The sequence below is a fragment of the Hermetia illucens genome, chromosome 4 (genome assembly GCF_905115235.1).
Source record: "Hermetia illucens chromosome 4, iHerIll2.2.curated.20191125, whole genome shotgun sequence".
Classification (NCBI taxonomy): domain Eukaryota; kingdom Metazoa; phylum Arthropoda; class Insecta; order Diptera; family Stratiomyidae; genus Hermetia; species Hermetia illucens.
The window spans coordinates 73,212,768-73,234,534 of NC_051852.1; the positions used below are offsets into that span (position 1 = coordinate 73,212,768).

General features: G+C 44.0%; 1 protein-coding gene across 1 annotated transcript; it reads left to right on the forward strand.

Annotated features, from left to right (window-relative positions):
- Nucleotides 1-404: 404 nt before the first annotated feature.
- On the forward strand, nucleotides 405-17,849 carry LOC119655277 (sarcosine dehydrogenase, mitochondrial). Its single transcript, XM_038061093.1, has 4 exons — nucleotides 405-924; nucleotides 985-2,175; nucleotides 2,229-2,371; nucleotides 16,758-17,849. Exons 1-4 carry the CDS (start codon nucleotides 547-549, stop codon nucleotides 17,710-17,712), a joined length of 2,667 nt encoding a protein of 888 aa, XP_037917021.1. The 5' UTR covers nucleotides 405-546; the 3' UTR covers nucleotides 17,713-17,849.
- The last annotated feature ends 3,918 nt before the right edge of the window (nucleotides 17,850-21,767 follow it).

The window sequence follows — 21,767 nt, forward strand, 5'->3', positions numbered from 1 at the left end:
GTATCAGTTTTCAACCCAATTCGATATGAATTGAATAGCGACTACTTGCAAACGCCAGTACAAAAGATCAAAGAATGTAAGACAGAAGTTATGTGTATGCCGTATAAGCCGATCATTTAACGAGAAAAGCAACATTTAGATAGATATTTTAGTTTACATTATTATAGGAGTACTTATCAGTCAAAATACGTAAATGAAAATTTGTCGGCCCGCGAGCAATGAGTTGCTAACACATGATTGCTAAAAATCGCTTAATTCTATTTGAAGGCAGGTCAGCCTGACCTCCCGCCGTTGATTCCGCAAATGGAAATAAAAACAAGCGATTAGGTGATATGAACGGTATCCGTCACTTTACGCAATTTCACAACTAATGTAAGGCCTCCATAGAGTTCGCACTTATAGATGGAAGTTACTGATCAGTTCAAAGGTTACACTGATATGACTGATTTGTTCTTCCGAGAGAGCGTTTATTATAATTAGCGTAGTAGAAATTCGCGTTAGTTAAATCGAGGTGCCAGTGTCGAGAAGTAGTAGTCTAATTCGGATATGTTGCGAACTGCGAACAGAATCTCTTTGCGTCCAAGGACACCTGTGTCAGGTAATCTTCTGACTTGCAGGCGGTATAAAGTGGACGTGAAGTTGCCGCAAAGCGCGGATGTGGTGATTATCGGAGGAGGATCAGCGGGATGTCATATACTATATCATCTTTCGAAGCGCGGAGTAAAAGCCGTCCTGCTCGAACGTGCCAAAGTCACTTCCGGTACTACATGGCACACGTCAGGCTTAATCTGGCAACTTCGTCCCAACGATGTTGAAGTGGAGCTCTTGGCCAGTTCCAGGCGAACAATAATGGGGCTGGAGGCAGAAACAGGGTTAGATCCAGGTTGGATTCAGAACGGGGGCATCTTCTTGGCTCATTCCGAAGTAAGTGCACTTTTGTTCTGGTCCAAACAACCAACCTCAACTGCACTCTGATTTTATCAGGTACGCATGAACGAGTATAAACGGCTTGCATCTCTTGGCAGTGCTTACGGAATCGAATCGCATATTTTAACGCCCCCCGAAACAAAGAAATATTTTCCCCTCCTAAATGAAAATGCATTCACTGGTGCCTTATATGCCCCAGGAGATGGAGTCATAGACCCGGCTATGTTATGTGCGGCGCTAACTAAAGCAGGAACGAGCAATGGAGGAAGAGTGATCGAAAACTGTCCTGTGACAGATATTTTAACTGATGAGTGCCCCTTAGTGGGAAAAAAGGTTACAGGTGTCAGTACTCCTTATGGTGTTGTAAAAACGAATTGTGTGGTGAACGCTACTGGTGTATGGGGACAACGTCTGGCAGAAAAGTTCGGGACAAAGCTTCCACTGGTTCCCATGCGGCATGCTTACATTATTACGGAATCTGCCAAAGGAGTTCGCGGACTTCCCAATATTCGGGACCATGATCATTCAATTTATTTCCGGATACAAGGTGATGCCATTCAGATGGGAGGCTATGAACACAATCCAATTTTGTTGGAAAAGGTTCCTAAGAATTTTCAATTTAGCTTGTATGATTTGGACTGGTCAGTGTTTGATGCCCATGTGAAAGGAGCTGTAGATATCTGTCCAGTGTTCGGTAATTTGGGTATCAAGACTACAGTGTGCGGGCCTGAATCCTTCACTCCGGATCACAAACCATTGATGGGCCCTGATCCCAATGCCCATGGGTTGTTCCACCATTGTGGTTTCAATTCAGCAGGCATGATGTTGGGAGGAGGATGTGCAGAACAAACAGCACTATGGATAATCCAAGGTCGCCCTGAACGTCACATGTTTAATTACAATCTTTGTCGCTTCAGTCCAAAACAGACAAATAACTCAAAATGGGTTTTGGAAAGAAGCCATGAAAGCTACGCCAAGAATTATAGTACTGTTTTTCCTAACGATCAACCTTTAGCTAGCCGTAATTTACAAACTGATCCCCTACATCAAGAGCTGATTGAACAAGGCGCCATAATGGACGAGAAGCAAGGTTGGGAGCGCCCGTCATATTTCATAAGTGGCGTAAAAGCACAGATTCCTCCGTACGACTGGTATGGAGCGTATGGATATAAGAAAAATGAAAATTCAGAATATTTACAAGCGATGGAGGGTGACTTGGACTTCGGATTTTCCAAGCACCACGATTTGGTAAAGTAACTTTCGTCTAATATAATGGGATTGTACATGTTATTTTGTTACAGATAGGAAAGGAAGCGCTGGCCTGTCGGAATAATGTTGTCGTCTTCGACATGTCCTATTTCAACAAAATGTATTTGGAGGGACCTGAAGCCGATCAAGCAGCAAATTGGTTGTTTACAGCTAAAACAAATCGGCAAGTCGGCAAGTGAGTATAACAAAAGAGTCAGAATATATAATGGACTGGAAGAGCTCTTCATATTACCTAACTCTTCGGTTTAGTGACAGCCAAAGGTATCCCAGATAACGCTACAGGGTGAAGCCTGCGCAAAAGTAAGCCCATAATCATACTTACCATATATAGTACTTACATAGTGACTATTGTACTACCGAGAAATTCAGATTTAGCTTTTTTCTTTCGCACTCCAATGAATCAGTCCTTTTGATGCAAGAGCTTTGTTTAAGCAGCCTTACCTACGTCTGAAAATAAGGAACTAAGGAAGACCCACCAAGTCGATATCCGTAAAAATTGCCTGGCGTCCTGGCCTACGCCATCATTCCATTTAATGCAGGGTCTGCCTCGTCTTCTTTGACCATCCTCATCCATACGCATTAGGTGACTCGCTCACAGCAGTCTATTGAGCCGGATTTTATCCACAACCTGACGGTCATGGTATCGTTCATAGATTTCGTCGTTATGTAGGCTACGGAATCGTCCATCCTCATGTAGAAGGCCAAAAATTCTTTGGAGGATTCTTCTCTCGAACGCAGCCAAGATTTCGCAATTTCTCCTGCTAGAACCCAAATCTCCGAGGAATACATGAGGGCTGGCAAGATCATTGTCTTGTACAGTAGCAGCTTTGACCTTATGGTGAGACGTTTCGAGCGGGAAAGTTTTTGTAGGCTCTGTGGGCTGCCAACAACCGTGCGCGGATTTCATCGTCATAGCTGTTATCGATTGTGATTCTCGATCCTAGATAGGAGAAATTATCAACGGTCTCAAATTTGCAGTCTCCTATCTTTATTCTTCCCGTTTCGCCAGTGCAGTTTGATGTTGTTGGTTGGTTGGTTTTTGGTGCTGACGTTGCCACTATATATGTTGGCTTGCCGTCATTGATGTGCAGCCCAAGATATAGCTCCACCTACTCGATCTGGATGAAGGCCTCGGGTCGTTCTTCCCATGATGCCGATATTGTCAGCAGCCAGTAGTGGGGAGGACTTAAAGAGGATCCTACCCCTCACATTTACCTCAGCATCACGGATAACATTTTCCAGGGACCTCCAACCCGCCGATGTTTTGGTTGTCCATCCTATAGCCTATTCTGTCGGAAATTAGATTTCCTCCGAGTTCACAGAACTCTTGGTTCTCCCAGGTCTGGTCTTGGTTCCTTTTTCGGTCTGTGAAGTCGCTTCTCCACTCGCCGTTCGTGATAACACTCCGCACGTGCCCGCGTTTTTGAGAATGCAACATTACTTGGTATGCAACATTCTTCCGTTCCGTTGCTAGCTTACATTCATCGTCAAACCAGCCGTTCCGACTTCTTTTGCGGCTGGAGCCAAGTATGTTTATGGCCGCATTTATGATAACGATCTGCAGGTGGTTATGAAGACCAGTTGTTTATGCTTCATCTCCAGGATCTCTATTGACTGCGGTTATTGCGGCATCCATTTTAACTCTATAGGTGCTGTGAAGAGCTGTGCGGTGGGTGGCTTCAGTATTCACTCTTACCTGATTGTCAGAGGGGATTCTGGGCGGTGTTGTTATTGGAGTCCGGAGCACCAAGCCAACGAGATAGTGATCCGAGTCTATGTTGGCCCCTCTATATGTTCTGATATTCATCAAGATTGGGAGGTGGCGGCGTCCAATCAGGACGTGATCAATTTGGTTGAAAGTGGTCCCGCGTGGGGAGGCCCACGTTTGTTTGTGGACCGCTTTCCGTGCAAACCAGGTACTTCCAACAACCATTTCGTGTCACTGCTAATTGAATAATCCGCAGTTCGTTATCGTTTGTATTTTGATATAAACTATGGGAGCTAACGTATCGCTTGCTCCTTCCTTACTTGGCCGTTAAGATCCCAAATGTGATTTTGTTATCATACTTGTGACTGGCTTCGAGGTTTCGTTCTACTGTCTCGTAGAAGGTATCGTTTTCCGACTCTGCAGCCTCCTCAGTAGGGGCGTGAACGTTAATGAGGCTTATATTTCTAAATTTGCCTCGGAAGCGCAGAGTGCATAGCCGTTCGTTTGTGTTTTCAAAGCTGTTAACAGTTGGTTTCATTTTTTGACTGACTAACTAACACTAACACTTACTCCGAGCAAGTGGTTTACTAGATGGCAGCTATAATATATGGTGTAGTGACTGGTTTCCTGGCGCTGTCCAACGCATTTCCTGCAACGCTATTACGTCAGCCCTATATTAGGACGGGGTCTCGGCTAGCTTGGCAGCTCCATCTCTGCACATGGAGTGCACGTTCCATGAGAAAATGCGGGAAAATTCCGTTGTCGTTGCCGGGTTTGTCGTTGTGTAGTCAATCCAATCCGAAGCTCATTTTGTGCCTTCGTAATAGGTTGTTTTCCGTAGAGGTTTGTCAGTCCTACCCAACCCCCCAACCTGGAGGACCAGGTGAGATGTTTCGGCGAGAGAACCTGCGGCGGGCTATTCGGACTAGCGCACGTCAAAAGGTACAAGCTGGCTGCCAGTGTCGTCTGCCTCCTTCTAAGGGGATCGTCTTGGGTTTACCACCGACGTTCGAACTGAACGCTTTCTCCACACGCTTGAGAATCTTATAGGGACTCCCCTCTTAGTGACATCAGTTCTTACCAGAACATAGGTGCACACTTCCTCGGGGTTGTGCACCGCTGGCCGCGCATGAAGAGATGGAGGAGAAAGCTTCAATCTGAGAACAGTTTCCCGTAATAGACGCAATAATCCGGTCTCTCCAAGCTCTCTTGTCTCTCAGGCCGCCTAAACTGACCAATGATCGTGAGGCAATACTTTTAGCCGTGTGAATCTCGCAAAGGTCTTAGAATATTGAGTATTGTACGGTGTGAAACCGCTTTGTTGACTTAGGGAGTACACCTCATCTTTTCTTAGCATGGCTAGTGAATTTACACCTTTGGGATTCGTTCTGCTCTCAAATCCTTGTTTATAGACCGGCAGAACTGTCTTCCGAAGACTAGCCGGTTCATTATCCGAAGATTGAGATGCGCAAGATCGTGCACTAAGAGGGACACCTCCCCACGGAAAGCGAGCGGAATATGTGACCTAGGTCCCTTTTCGGAGATCTCGTAGCTGATAGAGGAAGGTGAGGAACTTCTTAAACTTGTACTTACCTTGGAGTCTGACAGCAGGCTCTGAAAACCTGCTTCGTCCTTATGGACCATATCGATTGCCGAAGAATCGATTGTGGCTGGAATGTTGATTCCAGAAATCCTAGACAAGGTCGGTGAACACGGTAAACGGCCTTCCTTAAAGGGAAAAACGGAAGTTCTTGATATCTAGATACGCGCCTAGTAGTTCACGATCATACGTGCTGCAATTCCATTGAACGGAATTCAACTGTTTTTAGAATTAACCCATCGGTTGCTACGCTCGGTTCACCATTTCATAAAGAGCAGCTCCTACTGCAATGTATGAGTCATCGGCGGACACCGCAATGGTTGCATATTCTTGAGAGAATGCCAAAAGTTTAGTGTCTGCCAGCTGTTGTTTGGTTGTTGCAAACACTTGAATGGCTCCTAAAGACCACACAACTTCCCTCGATTCTTTGACCTTGCCAGCTGTTGTTTAGTTGTTGCAAACGCTTGAATGGCTCCTAAAGACCACACAACTTCCCTCGATTCTTTGACTTAGGATTAGGAAGGCGTTAAGTAAGGCTGGGAAGTGACTTCGGACGGAAAACGACGGTAGAAGTTTACAATACTCAAGAACCTTCAAAGGCCTTTGATCGTCTTTGGCAGCGGAAAGCTTGCGGTCGCTTGCACCTTATCTGCATCGGATTGTATGTCCTCAGAGGTGATGGAATGGCCTAGAAATTTCACCTGCTCCTAGAGAAATCTGCGCTTTTCAACGTTAAGTATTAGACCATTGTGAAGGAGACGTTGGAACATGTACTTGGGATATACCAAACGTTCCGTTCCCGCTATCTTTGGAATATCTTCGGGCGTCGAAGATTTGAAACCTTCGAAAACACAAGAGTTTGGGGTGAGAAAGGACGCACCATTGTAGAGATTGGGGAGCCAGTAGTGTTGATGAACATCATGCTCAACTGGCTCAGAGAGACTACGTTCGATAGTGATGTTGTGATATTTTTGAAGAAGTGCACGAATACATGAGTCGATAACGTCGTCCAAAACAATAGAAAGAGTGTTGGTTGAAATTTTCCCTGACGACCTAAGTGAAACTGTGGAGTCATGTTATGCTCTACATCTACCAGCGGCCCTTACTGACACAAGTAAGTATTAAGTATATTACTACAATTTTTCGCAATTGAGTGCAAAACCCCCTTTAAGTTCACCCTAGAATCTTCGAGATCGGCTCGTCGTGATCGGTTTGGTCATTTTATTTTATTAAATGCCTGATTTGGATGCAATCTCGAGGCTTTTAAATCCCTAGTCAGCATACCAAGCCACTGTTGTTTCGGCCGGCGTTTTGGTCGTTTACCATCGACTTCGATGTTCAGAGCAATCTTGGCAAGTGAATTCTCGTTAGCGCGAATTACGTGACCATACCATCGAAGACGCCTGTCGTGGTTTTTTCCACAATCGGTGCAACCCCATATAAATCGCGAATACCCTCATTTCGACTGTGATCAAAGCGTGTCACGCCACTAGTCTAACGTAACATCATCGTCTCCATTATCGCAAGTCTCCGTTCATTGTCTTTTATATTCGGCCAACACTCAGAACCATAGAGGGCGACAGGACGAACGACATTCCGGTAAATTTTAGATTTAAGACGTTCGATGATTCGCCAATTACAAAAAACGGCAGTTGTGGAACGCCACTTCATCCAGGTTGCGTTAATACATGAAGCAATTCCATAGAGCAATTCTCCATTGGCTCATAGCGTTGACCCGAGATTTTTAAATCACTCAGTTCTGGGCAGGTCACTGCCGCTGTGCCTGTTTCATGGGGATCCGACGCCAAATCTCAGTTTTATTTAAATTTAATCTGAGACATGAGGCATGAAGCGATCATTACATTTTTGGACAAATTTCTCGAGATCAGTTTTGCTATTTGCAGAGCATCAAAATACTAGGAAAACATTGTCTGCAGTGTATAGCGCGCTAGACGCTGGATGTCCCGTGTTACAGTTTCCATAACAAGAATAAAAAGGAGTGGCGAAAAGGCGCTTCATGATGAACACCAATAGAGACTTGAAGCAGTTTTGATACATTCGCCACACTCGTGGTAGAGCGATAGAACCCAGCGCACGAGTTTTTCTGGCACTAAGTGCTGTCGTTGAGCATACCAGATGAGTTGGTGTGGCACACGCTTATACGATTTTTCTAGATCCAGAAGTGCAATGCAAAGAGATCGATACTTCTCACTGCAGCAGCGTCAGTAGTTCGCGAATACGATTGTCAAGAATGCGTTCAAAAATCTTCACGCTATGGGAAAGTAACCGGATCGGACGATAATTTGAACATTCTTGTCAGTCAGATGGTGTTCCACCTTCTTGAATAATCCGATTAAAGAATTCACTGAGCCAAAATGTTGGGCCTCAGCCCTGTGCTTTCCAAAGCTCAGATGCGATATCGCCAGGTACTGTGGTTTTCCCCGATTTGATTCGTTTTATTGCCTCCTCGATTTCAGTTGCGCTGACAATTAAGCCCTTGGGTGTTTAAGGTAGGTACCTGTCGTGGAGACTTAATCCTACGGTCCTCTTCAGACACGGATTGATTTTATGACCACAATTAGAGCCCCGCTGAGACAAGCAACAACGGTACCAGTCTATACCAAGTGCATAGCTTAGCATTCATACTCGTGGATGCAAGAATTACCTAAATCTCTACCGAACTAAGGAGTACGACACCCGTGTTGAAACGCAACACCACGCCAAGGCCTGAAGGCCTCCTCTCGCTTGAGCACAACCATAACCACCATGAAACTCCCACTAGGGGAGCCAACCGCAAACAACCGAGCTGTACTCACATACAACGGGAGTTCACCCGAAGTATGAGAGTCCAGGGGCTATCCCGGTTCCCATGGTACCAGTATACCCCTGGTGAGGTTTCGTGTCAAATTTGCCACTTCAGATGAGTTCCCGTGCAGACTCGGGTCTGATCGCCCTAATTAGGCCTTTGGAGCATTCGCCTACTGCATCACGGCCGGCAAACCAAAGTGAGTACAGCGTCTCCCGGTGCCACCACTATGGAGGTTCTCCTCGGTGACTTGGTTTTGGTTTACCGTCAGCAGGCACGCGACAAGTCTTTTAATCGAGAAGTTGCCAGAAGGCATCTTTCTCAGCATCAGGTCGACTTGTCTGTGGTGCATACGCGGTGAAGAAGTGAATAGTGCGATCAGCTGATATAGTGATGAGCTTTATCAGCCGATCATCAAATCGTTCGACTTTTTTAATGACATCACGATAATCTTCTGAGATGGCAGTACCGCGTTCGCGTTCAATGTTGCACCTTTTGGCACCAAACCATCGGGTTTCCTGCAGAGCATAGATATCAATGCGCCTTTTCCGAAGGGCTCTTGCGAGTTCCTCGTTCTTTACAGTTAGGGTGCCAACATTTAGCGTACAGTCACTTATTTGTTTTGTTCAGACTAACTTGCTTACGTCTTGACGCCGTCCATGTATCAAGAACCGTTGCCGTTGTCCCCGGGCTTGTTACTCGATCCGACCATCTTGTTTCTAACCACATTGAATGCATTTTCTTGGTCGGCCTAGAGATCAGGTAGAATTTAGCGTAGTGGAATAATTGCAACTATACTTTATTTATCTCTTTCCCTGATCTCAGCATTGAATTTTTGTTTTACTGAGGTGCAAAGTACGTCGCCTCTTTTACCTGGGCTTGGAACCAGCATACTATGTTAGAAGTATGGCAGAGTTAAGTTCATCCTAGAATGGTTGCAGTAATATAGACTAAGATACAGAGCATGATTACTCCTAGTCTGGTGAAAATCGCACCGTTATCAACAAAGTTATAGTAGGTCAAATTTGCCGTTTCACTCTCACTAATAACAATTTGAATGCCAGTATCACGCTAAAGTGAATATTCTGAGATAATATATTCATATACATTGCGTGGCAAATGTTCACTGAAATATTTTTATAAAAGCGTGTAGCCTCCGGTTTCCCGAATTCATTTTCATTATAATCTTCTTGAGAGAAATTCAATAAATGTACTCCAGAGTGCTCGTTCTTTGGCCCCAGTGCCCCTTGTATATATAACTTGCGGGTGATGTTCAACAACTTGCTTGATTAAAAACTTCTCTCGCAGTTGGAACGTCCGCTCCCTGTACAGAGATGAAACTTCTGCGCAGTTAGCCAGTACCCTGTCCCTTTATAGGGCTGATGTAACAGCCTTACAAAGAGATCCGTTGGACAGGGCCCGGTTTCCTGGAGAAGAGTCACTACACCATATATTATAGTGGCCATCCAGTAAACCATGTGCTCGGAGTAGGTTTCTTAGTGAGCCAAAAAATGAAACCTGTTGTTATCGGCTTTGAAAACATAAGCGAACGGTTGTGCCCTCTGCGTTTGCGAGGCAAATTTAGAAATATAAGCCTCATTAACGAGTCGAAGAAGTATACATTCTACGAGGCAGTAGAACGAACCCTCGAAGCCCGTCCCAGATATGATATCAAAATCATACTTGGGGATTTTAACAGCCAAGTAGGGACGGAGCCCGTATACAGGCGATACGTTTGCTCCCATCGCTTACAGCAAAATACAAATGATAAAAGACTGCGGATCATTCAGTTAGCAGCGTCACACGAAATGGTTGTTGGAAGTACCTGGTTTGCGCAGAAAGCGGTCCACAAACATACGTGGGCCTCTCCAGACGGGACCACTTTCAACCAAATTGACCACGTGCTGATAGAACGCCGCCACCTCTCAGCCTTGATGAATGTCAAATCATATAGGGGGGCCAATATAAACTCGGGCCACTATCTTGTTGGCATGGTGCTCCGAGCCCGAATTACAAAACCACCTACAATCCCCTCTGGCGATCAGGTAAGGGTGAATACTGAAGCCATTCACAACACAGCCCTCCGTAACACCTATAAGAGGGAAATGGATGCCGCAATAATCGCAGTCAATCGAATTCCTGGAGATGAAGCATCAACAAATGATCTTCACAACCACCTGAAGAATGTTATCATTGATACGGCCACAAACATACTTGGTCACAGCCGCAAAAAGAGTCGGAACGGTTGGTTTGACGATGAATGTAAGCTAGCAACGGAACGGAAGAATGCCACATACTGAGTAATGCTGCATTCTCAAAGAACGCGGGCAGGCGCAGTGACCTATCACGCACCCCGGCGAATGGAGAAGCGACTTCACAGACCGAAAAAGGAAGCCTAGAAGAACCAACAGGTCTGTGAACTAGAAAAGCACAGGGAGTAACGGCACCAGGTGCGCAAGCTTTACCAACAAGTCAGCAGGATGAAGTCTTATCTACCTCGAAATCTGATTTCCGACAGAATGGGCATATTGGAGCGATGGGTTGAATACTTTGATGAATTCCTGAACAACCAGAACATCGGCGATTTGGAGGTCCCCCCCAAATGCCGTCACCACTAAGTATAGAAGAAAGAGTCCGTGCAATTCATCGCCTTAAAAGTCATAAGCAACCAGGAGCCGATGCAATTACAGCCAAATTGGTTAAATATGGAGGCAATTACACCAAGTGGTGCATCAACTTGTGCCCAAGGTGTGGGACAGCGAATCAATGCTTGTCGACTGGCAAAGTGGCATTATCTGTCTCATACATAAAAAGGGAGATATCACACCGTGCATCACGTTGCTGAGTACCATCTATAAAATATTCTCCGCTATCTTACTAGGCCAGACAGCCACATACTCCCAGAACGTCATTGGCCCATACCAAAGAGATTTCATTCCAGGCAAATTAGCAACAGATCAGATTTTTTTTCTGCGGCAAGCGATCGAAAAACTGTTGGAATATGGAGATCAATTGCACCATCTCTTCATCAACTTTAAAAATGCCTATGATAGCATAGCCATGGTAAAACTGTATGTGGCCATAAGAGAATTCGGCATCCCGACGAAATTGATAAGACTAACTAGGCTGACCCTGACCAATGTGCGAGGCCGGATAAAAGCAGCAGGATCTCTCACAAAATCATTCGACATCAACAACGGCGTACGACAAGTGCCCTATCATGCTTCCTCTTTAACCTGGCCCTCGAGAAATTGATCCGTGATGATGAAGTAAATGCAAGAGGTACGATCCTTTTTAAGTCCACCCAACTACTGGCCTATGCTGAAAAATTGTTCTTGGCAAGAAAAATTGCGAACTCGATGGCGTAGGTCAGGACGCCTGACATGTCTTATTAAGGCAGGCCTAGACTGGATAGCGATTGTTGTACCGATGATGATGATGCAGTTAAAACGACCCTCGGATCGTCAGGCATTCAGAGACGGTTAACTTTCCGCGACTGGACAGGAAGTTTAGCGAAAAAGTTTTCTTTTTCGACGGTCGCCAATGGAACGAGCGGAAAATAATCGCCAACTGAAGTGGTTTTCATTACTGACATCGATGAGTGGCCGTGTGAAAATCGTTTTTTCCGGTACTGGTTGCTAGTTAATCGTACTGGAGCTCTTATTTTGCTTCAGCCTTGGTCTCGTTCATAAGTGGGGTCGGCTCACCGTGATCGATCTCGCCATTTGGCTCCAGCAAATGCCTGATCTAGATACAATCTCGAGGTTCTTAAATCCCCATCCAGCGTATCAAGCCACCGTTGTTTCGGTCGGCCTTTGGTCGTTTAGATATTTAAATCTCTTAGTTCTGGACAGATCACGTACAGGAGCTGCAGGTTACTTATCCTCTTTTCTAGAAATCTATCTCTTCTTTATATTTAAATTATTATAAATAAGTTAGTAGTGTCTTTTGTCTTAATTTAAATTCAAACTGAATTCAGATGTGGCTTGTCCGAGACGTACAGCCGTTTGTAATTCGCTAGGAGAAGCGTTGAAGTCAAGCAAAAATTCTAAATGGTTACTCCGCAGGAAGTCCTGAGTCGCGTCAGTGCTAGGCGCCAGATTTGTCCTGGATCGGAGCAGCCCCTCGGGCGAGTCCAAGTATAATACTTGTGCCTGCAATAAACGTAGTGGCTGAGGCAGAGGCGCTCCGAGAACCATTTCGATGGCAACATCAACCTGACGCACACAAAACCTCAATTGGAAAAGCGGTTGCCACCCGTTTCAAGCACACACTTCAATTTCCATTTGTGAACGAAAATAAAAAAGAACTTCTTCGACCGAGATTGATGCATAACATTTATCACTTTGGGTCACCAATGCATAATTATTTAATTGCTCGATGGCAATCTCGCATTGAAGCCGATTTAGTAGCTTCAGCCACTAAACTTATTGTAAGTGGGTGAAACTTGTTGTTTGATTGGAAATTCCAAATATCACACAATCCCTCCAGTTGGTGATGTGGTGAAGAGAGATTCTGATATCCTCAATGATTGCAGAGGCATATCAGAGTTTGGGGCAAAAGTAGGAGGTGAGAGCCAATTATTAAAACACGCGGTTACATAAATAATACAAAATTGCCCAAGAATCATATTCATGATCTACAGTTAATCCATTGCTATTTTAATTGTTAACGCATCATATTCGTAAAATAATTAATTATGTATTGATATGGCAAAAAAAATATGTATTGTGAATAACTAAGTTTTCATTATTAATTGCTTCCTTGTGGAGAAAATATGTTCTCGAATGCAACCGCACTGGTACTTCCTTGATTCTTCTTGCTCGTCTTACGAAAATGTTGTCTTTTTGATACGTTTGACATTATGTCTGCTGTCTGTCTGTTATATATTTCGAGTTTACATTACCTTTCTGTGGCCTGATAGGAGCCGCAATGGCGGCCCCTGTTTTTCTCGGTAGTTGGTTATGTCTGAGTCAGGCTTGTTTAGTAAAATAACACTACTCTTTCGAGAGAAGAGTTCAAAATTATCTTATAGTGAAGGGGATGCTAATAAACGGTCTTATTGAAGGCAGAATTGCATGGGTTTATGTTTGATTCGGGCTTGAAAATTCCAAAAGAAAGTGCATCGGGTCGCGGGAATTTGCAAATTCAAAACTATTAGGTTGTTGCACATGAAATGGGCGTTTTGGTACTAAAATTTGAAGCGCTTACAAACATTTTTTTATTTAATCAAAATAGGTGCCAGTCGATTCAAAACACTTCTCCCAGCGCATGTATGCCAGTTTCGTAGAAGTCCAACTGTCGGGTGTTGATAAATTCGTCGAAGGCAATTTTGACAGCCTCTTCGTTCCTAAATTGTTTTTCCGCCAAAAAATAATGCAAACGCTTAAAAAAGTGGTAGTCTTTTCGCGTAAGGTCCGGTGAATATTGTGGATGAGGCAGAGTCCCGTACTACAATTCCTTCAACTTTTGAACCGTTGTTCCGGATACATGAGGTCGTGCATTGTCGTGAAGGAGTATCACACCATCTCTGTTGACCAATCTCGTTGAATACTCAATTTTTGGTGCATTTCTTCAAGTTGAGCACAGTATTTCTGTGCAGTTATCGTTTCTCCAGGTGCCAAAAAGGAATAGTGGATAACTCCAGCTGTAGACCACCAAACAGTCACCATTACCTTCTTCGGATGGAGGCTCGGTTTCGACGTATGCTTCGGTGGCTCATCAGCATCTAGCCATCGTGTTGATCGGCGACGATTGTCGTATAATATTCACTTTTCATCACATGTTACTAGTTAAGTTGGGGAGTTCTGTCCCCACGTACTCGAGGAGGGCGATCAGACCCGAGTCTGCACGAAGCCTCACCGGAGGTTATCTGGTACCATGGGAACCGGGACGGCCCTCTGAGAGCATATGCTCGAGGAGAATTCCTGGAGGATGTGTTCTCGGTCCTGTTATTTGCGGTTGGCCCCTAGTGGGAGTTTCATGGTGGTTGTGGTTATGCCTACATCGCGGGCAGAGCTCCTCGGAGCTCAAGCGTGGAGTTGCGCTGTACAACTCGGGTGCCGTACCCCTTAGTTGCGGCAGAGGTGTTAGATAGGCCTCGCATCCACTAGTATGAATGCTGAGCCTGCACTCAGTATAAACCAGGACCGCTGTGCTTGCATGGCGGGGCTCTTATTGTGGTCACAAAATCAATCCGTGTCCGAAGAGGACCGTGGGATTATGCCTACATGGCAGGTACTCACGTTAAACCCCCAGGACTTTCGTCAGATGTCACTATTCTGTGCAAAAGAGATCGCTTCTGTTGCAGGAGAGTAAAGAACTGCAAATTTCCATTCGAAGCACCATGTTTTGCTCCGTAAGGGCATGCGGAACCCATTTGCCCAGCTTTCTCACTTTTCCAAGTTTTCGCAAGTGCCGGGAAACAGTCGAATAGGGTACGCCCAGTTTCTCTGCAATGTATCTCACACGCTGACGTATGTCGGATTCAACTAGAAAACGCAGCTCATCGTTGTCAATCGATGGTCCTGGATGTCCACGTGGCTCACTTTGAAGGTTTACGTCGCCTGACCGGAATTTTTCGATCCACCGCCATGTGGTTCGGTCACTTACCGTATCAGCTCCAAATGCGCTGTTAATGTTCCTGGTCGCCTCCACTGCCTTATGACCGAGTTTGAACTCATAGAAAAAGTATACGTTATTGGCTCTTTTCCATCCTTTTTTCCTTTTTATACAACGATCACAACGATGGTCAAAACCGAAATAACTCCTTGATTAAATGTAGGATTATTTATACTTTATTATCCGACAGCAACAGCGCCAACTGGTAGTGGTTTGATACAGCAAAATCGCAACTAACTTCACTTGATTGACAAATCGGCCATTTCATGTGCAACAACCTCATATTAAGAACCCCATACAATAACGGCATTGGTTTTAAAGTTAGGCGAAAAGTGTCTTATCTCGAGGGATCAAAATTGCGAGTTCAGAGAAGAATGTTGCATTTTAGGACTCAATTTGGGCAAAGGGTAGTGAAAGCCAAGTAAATGGAAGCCAGCCGGTACCCGTGCGACGTAGAAATGACTGGCTGTATCTGATACAGAATGATGGAGCGGAGGAAAATTCTACGATCATCAAAATTCTAGCAACGAACAATAATGATCCTTAATTAAGGGAATTGAAATTATGTCTCTTGATTGAGGTAGAATTCCGCTTCATTGATATGATAAACATCGCTGTTTGTGACTAATGTATACGATCTGACATATTTGTGTAAAACATCGAGAGGGAAATGTTGCAACAACATCGGTGTATAGGGCATGATATCGGATAGTTTGGTGGAAATCCTGTAATTATTAAAAAAATATTAAAAAGCGAGGTTTTTCTTTTTAGTCGTGAGTTAATTGCGCCATAATTCATGAATTGTTAGATTATTCTAAATTTGAATTGTTAGATTATAATAAATTTATACAGACCATGGGGTATTGAGTAGAACAATCCTATACAGTTTCTCAGGAGACATGGAGGATACCGCAAGAACTTCTAGTAGTTGCAATTAAACACTTCACTTGATTTTCCATTATGATAGAGCGGCGGAGTACTTGGAATATATAATCTTCCACTTCCATTGTTCGGTGTTGGTTGGCGAAAGAAGAACCGCAGACGAAACTCTAGGAGAATTTTGGGTGGGGAGAATGCTCTCCTGTCAGGAAGATAGAGATGTGATCAATTCCATGATCAGATTAGACGATGCGATGGCCGAGTTGGTTTAACGTCTATCGATCTTGTTGCTCGAATCCCGGTTTACCATGGCACAAATATTCATTCATTCGTCTTTCTGCTACCCCGCTGTTGTTAGCTTACCACTTGCACAATATTCAGTTTGGTCAAAACAAAACTGAAGCACAGTCTCATTGGAAGTCATCGGAAGCTGGAAAGAAATTACAAATGAAAAAGAGATCAGGACGATGCCTTATACTCCACAAAAGACTAAAGGGGGAACATACTTAGCTCCTTACATTCTTTGATTTGCTTCCACGTTTCCATGAGTGTATTTTCTTCCAACAAGTGTCGGCTATCGAAATATAGCAGCCACCTTGCAGCCATTGGTATATTTTAAACTTTTATTTTAGGGCGGTAACGAATGTCCCTCCTTTCTGGCGTTCTTTTCTGAGGTGGAGAAGTTAGGATTTTAAGTAGGAAAGCATAAAAATGTCCCGATCTCTCTTTATTAGAAGAAATGTGGTAGGTTGATATTTTCTACACATTAAAATATAATTTTCGGCTACGTGTATGCCCAGAAGCAGTGCACTCAGGAATTAGCGAATAGCAATATTTTACAACCCCTACGAAAAGCACCTTCTTATTATTGTTACTGTCTATAATAGTAAAGTTTGTTAAGTGGGCACCTAATCAATACTTACTTTGACATTCTTCTTCTTCCGTAGGATTTCGTACACATGCATGTTGAACAGTCATGGTGGAGTGGAAGGTGATGTGACCGTCCACAAAATATCTTCAGGAAGCGGCCAAATACATGATCCCAAAATGGGTGGTACGGGATATTACATCGTAAGCGGTGGAGCATCTGCATATTACTGTTTTACGAATGCTGATGCTGAGCTCAAAGCAAAGGGATTCAAAGCGACGTTGAAGGACGTTACATCCGAAATGGGTATAATATCAATTCAGGGGCGTAAAAGTAGAGACATTTTGCAGACGATTGTGGATATAGACTTATCAGATAAGTCACTGCCGCCTTATTCCGCGACTCTGGCTAATATTCTGACGAATGGTGGCTCTTTGAAACGAAGCGTACGTGTGATGCGAGTCAGTTTTGTCGGTGAACTAGGTTACGAGTTGCACATTCCAAACGCTAATTGTGTGGATGTTTACAAGGCACTTATGGAAGCTGGTAAAGCTGATGATATCAGGAATGCAGGATATCGTGCTTTGTATTCTTTGAGTAGTGAAAAGGGATATCATCTATGGGGATTTGATCTTCGTTCAGACGACACTCCCGTAGAGGCTAACTTAACACATACTTGCCGGAAGGAAGGAGAATATAATGGAAAGAAAGTTGTTGATCGTCAGTTGAGGCTAGGAACAAACAAGAAGCTGGTATATTTAACATTAAAAGAACAAGTTCCTGTTTGGGGTCTTGAGAGCGTTTATCGTAATGGAGAATTGGTGGGTCATCTTAGACGAGGCGATTATGCTTATTCGCTAAACCGGCCGGTCGGGCAAGCTTTCCTCATTCGAAAAGACGGAAAATTAATCGATGACGATTTTATCAAATCGGGAAACTACAAAGTTAATGTGATGGGCAAACTTTATGATGCTGAATGTTTTGTTAGTAGTCCATTCGATCCGGAAAGCAAAAGGATTCTAGGAATATATTAATTTATTAGAAATAATAAGTTATGCGATACGGAATGTCACGCGGTGAAAACATCTGAAATTGGCTATACATATACCGATTGTTGTCCAATGCAAATATATATATAATACATTTGATAGCGCACAAGTTGCAGTAAATATGCATTTTTGTTTTGAATCATCACAAGATCTAGCAATTGCAAGTTATAAACACAGCGGAATGACAGTCGACACGACTCTGTATTACCATCGCAAAGTCATTTTGACGAATTTGGTTTCAGGCACCTTGCTTGCTTTCTTGCGCAGCAGTCAAGATACTTACATAGGAATTTCTGAAGATGACAGCATTCCGGAAGCATATGCTTCTGATATTATAAGAACCTCTATCGCATTGTGATTCCAAATCTAAGTACTTGAGGGTACTGTATTCATTGAAGTAAACATTATTATTCCAGTATTTATATAATTTCATCATCATCAACGGCGCAACAACCGGTATCCGGTCTAGGCCTGCCTTAATAAGGAACTCCAGACATCCCGGTTTTGCACCGAGGTCCACCAATTCGATATTCCTAAAAGCGATCTGGCGTCCTGACCTACGCCATCGCTCCATCATAGGCAGGGTCTGCCTCGTCTTCTTTTTCTACCATAGATATTGCCCTTATAGACTTTCCGGGTGGGATCATCCTCATCCATACGGATTAAGTGACCCGCCCACCGTAACCTATTGAGCCGGATTTTATCCACAACCGGACGGTCATGGTATCGCTCATAGATTTCGTCATTGTGTAGGCTACGGAATCGTCCCTCCTCATGTAGGGGGCCAAACATTCTTTGGAGGATTCTTCTCTCGAACGCGGCCAAGAGTTCGCAATTTTTCTTGCTAAGAATCCAAGTTTCCGAGGAATACATGAGGACTGGCAAGATCAGAGTCTTGTACAGTAAGAGCTTTGACCCTATGGTGAGACGTTTCGATCGGAATAGTTTTTGTAAACTTAAATAGGCTCTGTTGGCTGATAACAACCGTGTGCAGATTTCAGATAGGAGAAATTTTCAACCGTCTCGTTGTAGTGTCCTATTTTTATTCTTCCTGTTTGACCAGTGCGGTTTGATGTTGATGGTTGTTTGGTTTTCGGTGCTGACATTGCCACCATATATTTTGCCTTGCCTTCTTTGATGTGCAGCCCAAGATCTCGCGCCGCCTGCTCGATCTGGATGAAGGCAGTTTGTACGTCTCGGGTGGTTCTTCCCATGATGTCGATATCGTCAGCATAGGCCAGTAGTTGGGTGGACTTAAAGAGGATCATACCCCTTGCATTTACCTCAGCATGACGGATCACTTTCTCGAGGCCCAGGTTAAAGAGGACGCATGATAGGGCATCCCCTTGTCGTAGACCGACAGATTGGTCAGGATCAGCCTAGTCAGTCTTATTAATTTTGTCGGGATACTGAACTCTCATATCCGTGTACAGTTTTACCCTGGCTATGCTATCATAGGTGGCTTTAAAGTATATAATTTAGTGCGCACAAACCGATTTGAATCTCATGGTATTGTTCTTTAAGAGACAAAATTTTGGAAATTTTTATTCCAGTGTCACATCTATTTTCTCACCTCTGGAGGATTAGCCTAGTTCCTGGTGAAATGGTCGTTTTGTAACATACCAATCAGCCCCGAACCTCCTGGATACCTCTCCTCCCAATATCTCGATCTTTCGTCCTGGCTTCGCCCACCGAGTCACTCTATCATTGCGTGGCTTTACGGCTAGTGGGCTTCCTTTGCATTTACCTTTGAATATCCTTTGAGATATTAGCTCGTTGGCTACTCATTGTTTATTACTTGTAAATCATCATAGAGGTGATAGAACTCATCGTTGTATCTAATTTCCCAGCCAGCTGCTTTAAATGTGCCAGTGTTCGACGTAAAATTTTTCGCTCGAATATGCCAGTAAACTTCTCTAAAGTCGGCTGTCAAAGCCTCAGAATCATACAGTAATACAGGTCTTTTTGTTTTATATATCCCTGTATACTCTTTCACTTTTTGTTTTCTGTAACACTGAATAGTAGCGATTCATTTAAATTCATCCCTAATGTATGGTGGCAACGTCAGTTCCAAAAAATAAAGCAGCAGTAACATCAAATAGTACTGCTGAAACAAGAACAATAAAGATAGGACAGTACAACTTTGAGACCATTAGTAATTTCTCTTATCTGTGTCGAAAACCACAACCGATAACAACTACGATGATGAAGTGCGCGCACGGTTGCTGGCACCCGATAGAGCCTATTTCAACTTACAAAAACTGTTCCGCTCGAATCAGCTTACCATATGGGCAAAGGCCTTACTATACAAAATAATGATCTTGCTAGTCCTTATGTACTCCTCGGAGACTTGTGTTCTTAACAAGAAAAATCACGAACTCCTGGGCGCGTTCGAGGGAAGAATCCTCCGAAGAATGTTTGGCCCCTGCAAAAGGATGGACCATTCCGTAGCCTATATAACTATCTATGAACGATACTATGACCCTTTGGTTGTGGACAAAATCCGGCTCAATTGGTTGCGGGGGTGGGTCACTTAATCCGTATGGATGAGGATGATCCAACCGGGAAAAGCTATAAGGGCGATATGTTTGGTAGAAAAAGACGAGGCAGACCGTGCCTTAGATGGAGCGAGGCTTAGGCCAGGACACCAGACAGAGGATAGGGATATCGAATTGGCGCTTAGGCTGGCTACCGGTTATTGCGCCGTTGATCATAATGATATTTTGGAATTGTACGTGCAATAATATTAATCGCAGTAACGCCCCATCTCTCTTCCTATGATATTTAAAGCCAGTTTGTGGATAACGTATTCGAGGATTAGATCGGGGAGTGGAGGGGCTTTAAATCGTACAAATTTTCCAGGTGAGTTGAATTTCCGCTAAGCTTCAAATATAGTGACAAAAAGCTGAGTTACTTCGAAATCGAACTCATAGAGTTTGCCTAGAAAATGTTTGGCCCCTCAAAAAAAACTAATTTACAGTTCTTTGGGGCTGATCGAAGCTTTCAAATCGACATTCAGCGTATCAAGTCATCGTTGTTGGTTTTAGCCATTTCCCAACGACTTCGATGTTCAGACCAAGTAAATTTTTGTTACCACAGACTACATGACTGTACCATCGAAGGTGATTCTCTCCCAATTCTTCCACGATCGGTGCAACCTCAAATCGATTGCAGATGCCCTCATTTCGGATGTGATCATCATGTGTTACGTCGTTAGTCCAAAGCATCATCTCCGTCTCTCACGATGCTTCTCCATGGGTAATCACGCAGAGTGTATTGCATCTGTAGTTCCGCATTTCTTGACAAACCCAGCTTAAGTTTCGGGTATTTGAACGCTATCCCCAACATTTTTTGTAGGGTAGGTGAATGCGTTTACGCACAGAATATAGGAACCCCGAAACAGTACGCCGTCGGACTACCAACTAAATGCCTCCCTGCCATCTGAGAACTAGTCTGAAATTTTCGAAAACATTAGTTCGGGCCAGCCCTCCCACACTGCTGGCTTTAGGAGCCTTCAGGTTAGGAAATTCCTTTCACCAACGGGAAGGGAGGGGAGGAAGGGAGTTGTTAGTTCGGAGAACCCCTTGCCATCCGGTCTCTCCGCCAGTCGAGCTTAATCTTCTTGGCAATAAGAAGAGCTCGAACATAATGCGCAACACGGCTCCATCTACTAGCGGTTCTCAACATCTCTCTCACAGTGTTGTCTGGAGAGAACTCACCTCTGGTTACATACAGCTGCTGACGTCCTACCTTTCATAAAGTGAAAAAGTTGTATTCGGCGTCGTCCGCCATTTCATTGTAGAGCACACACTCGTGCAGCTAAAGCTGAAAACCTCCATACCAGCTTAGAAGTTGGGTAAGGAAGTAATCAATCTCACCATGCATTCCGTTTCGTCACGGATCTAAATCGAAGATGAACTGCGCAGTCCATCTGCCTCTTGGCTTATTTTGCCAAAAGAGTTCCCACTAGGTAAGTGTGCGTTGTCGTTTTTCAAGGACAGCTAGCTCTCTTAAATCTTCCGCCTTTCGGCTGTAGATAG

Coding starts and splice junctions, on each gene's coding strand:
- LOC119655277 (XM_038061093.1), top strand. CDS start 547: ATGTTGCGAACTGCGAACAGAATCTCTTTGCGTCCAAGGACACCTGTG. Junction 2,176..2,228: donor TTTCCAAGCACCACGATTTG/GTAAAGTAACTT, acceptor ATTTTGTTACAG/ATAGGAAAGGAAGCGCTGGC. Junction 2,372..16,757: donor ACAAATCGGCAAGTCGGCAA/GTGAGTATAACA, acceptor CTTCTTCCGTAG/GATTTCGTACACATGCATGT.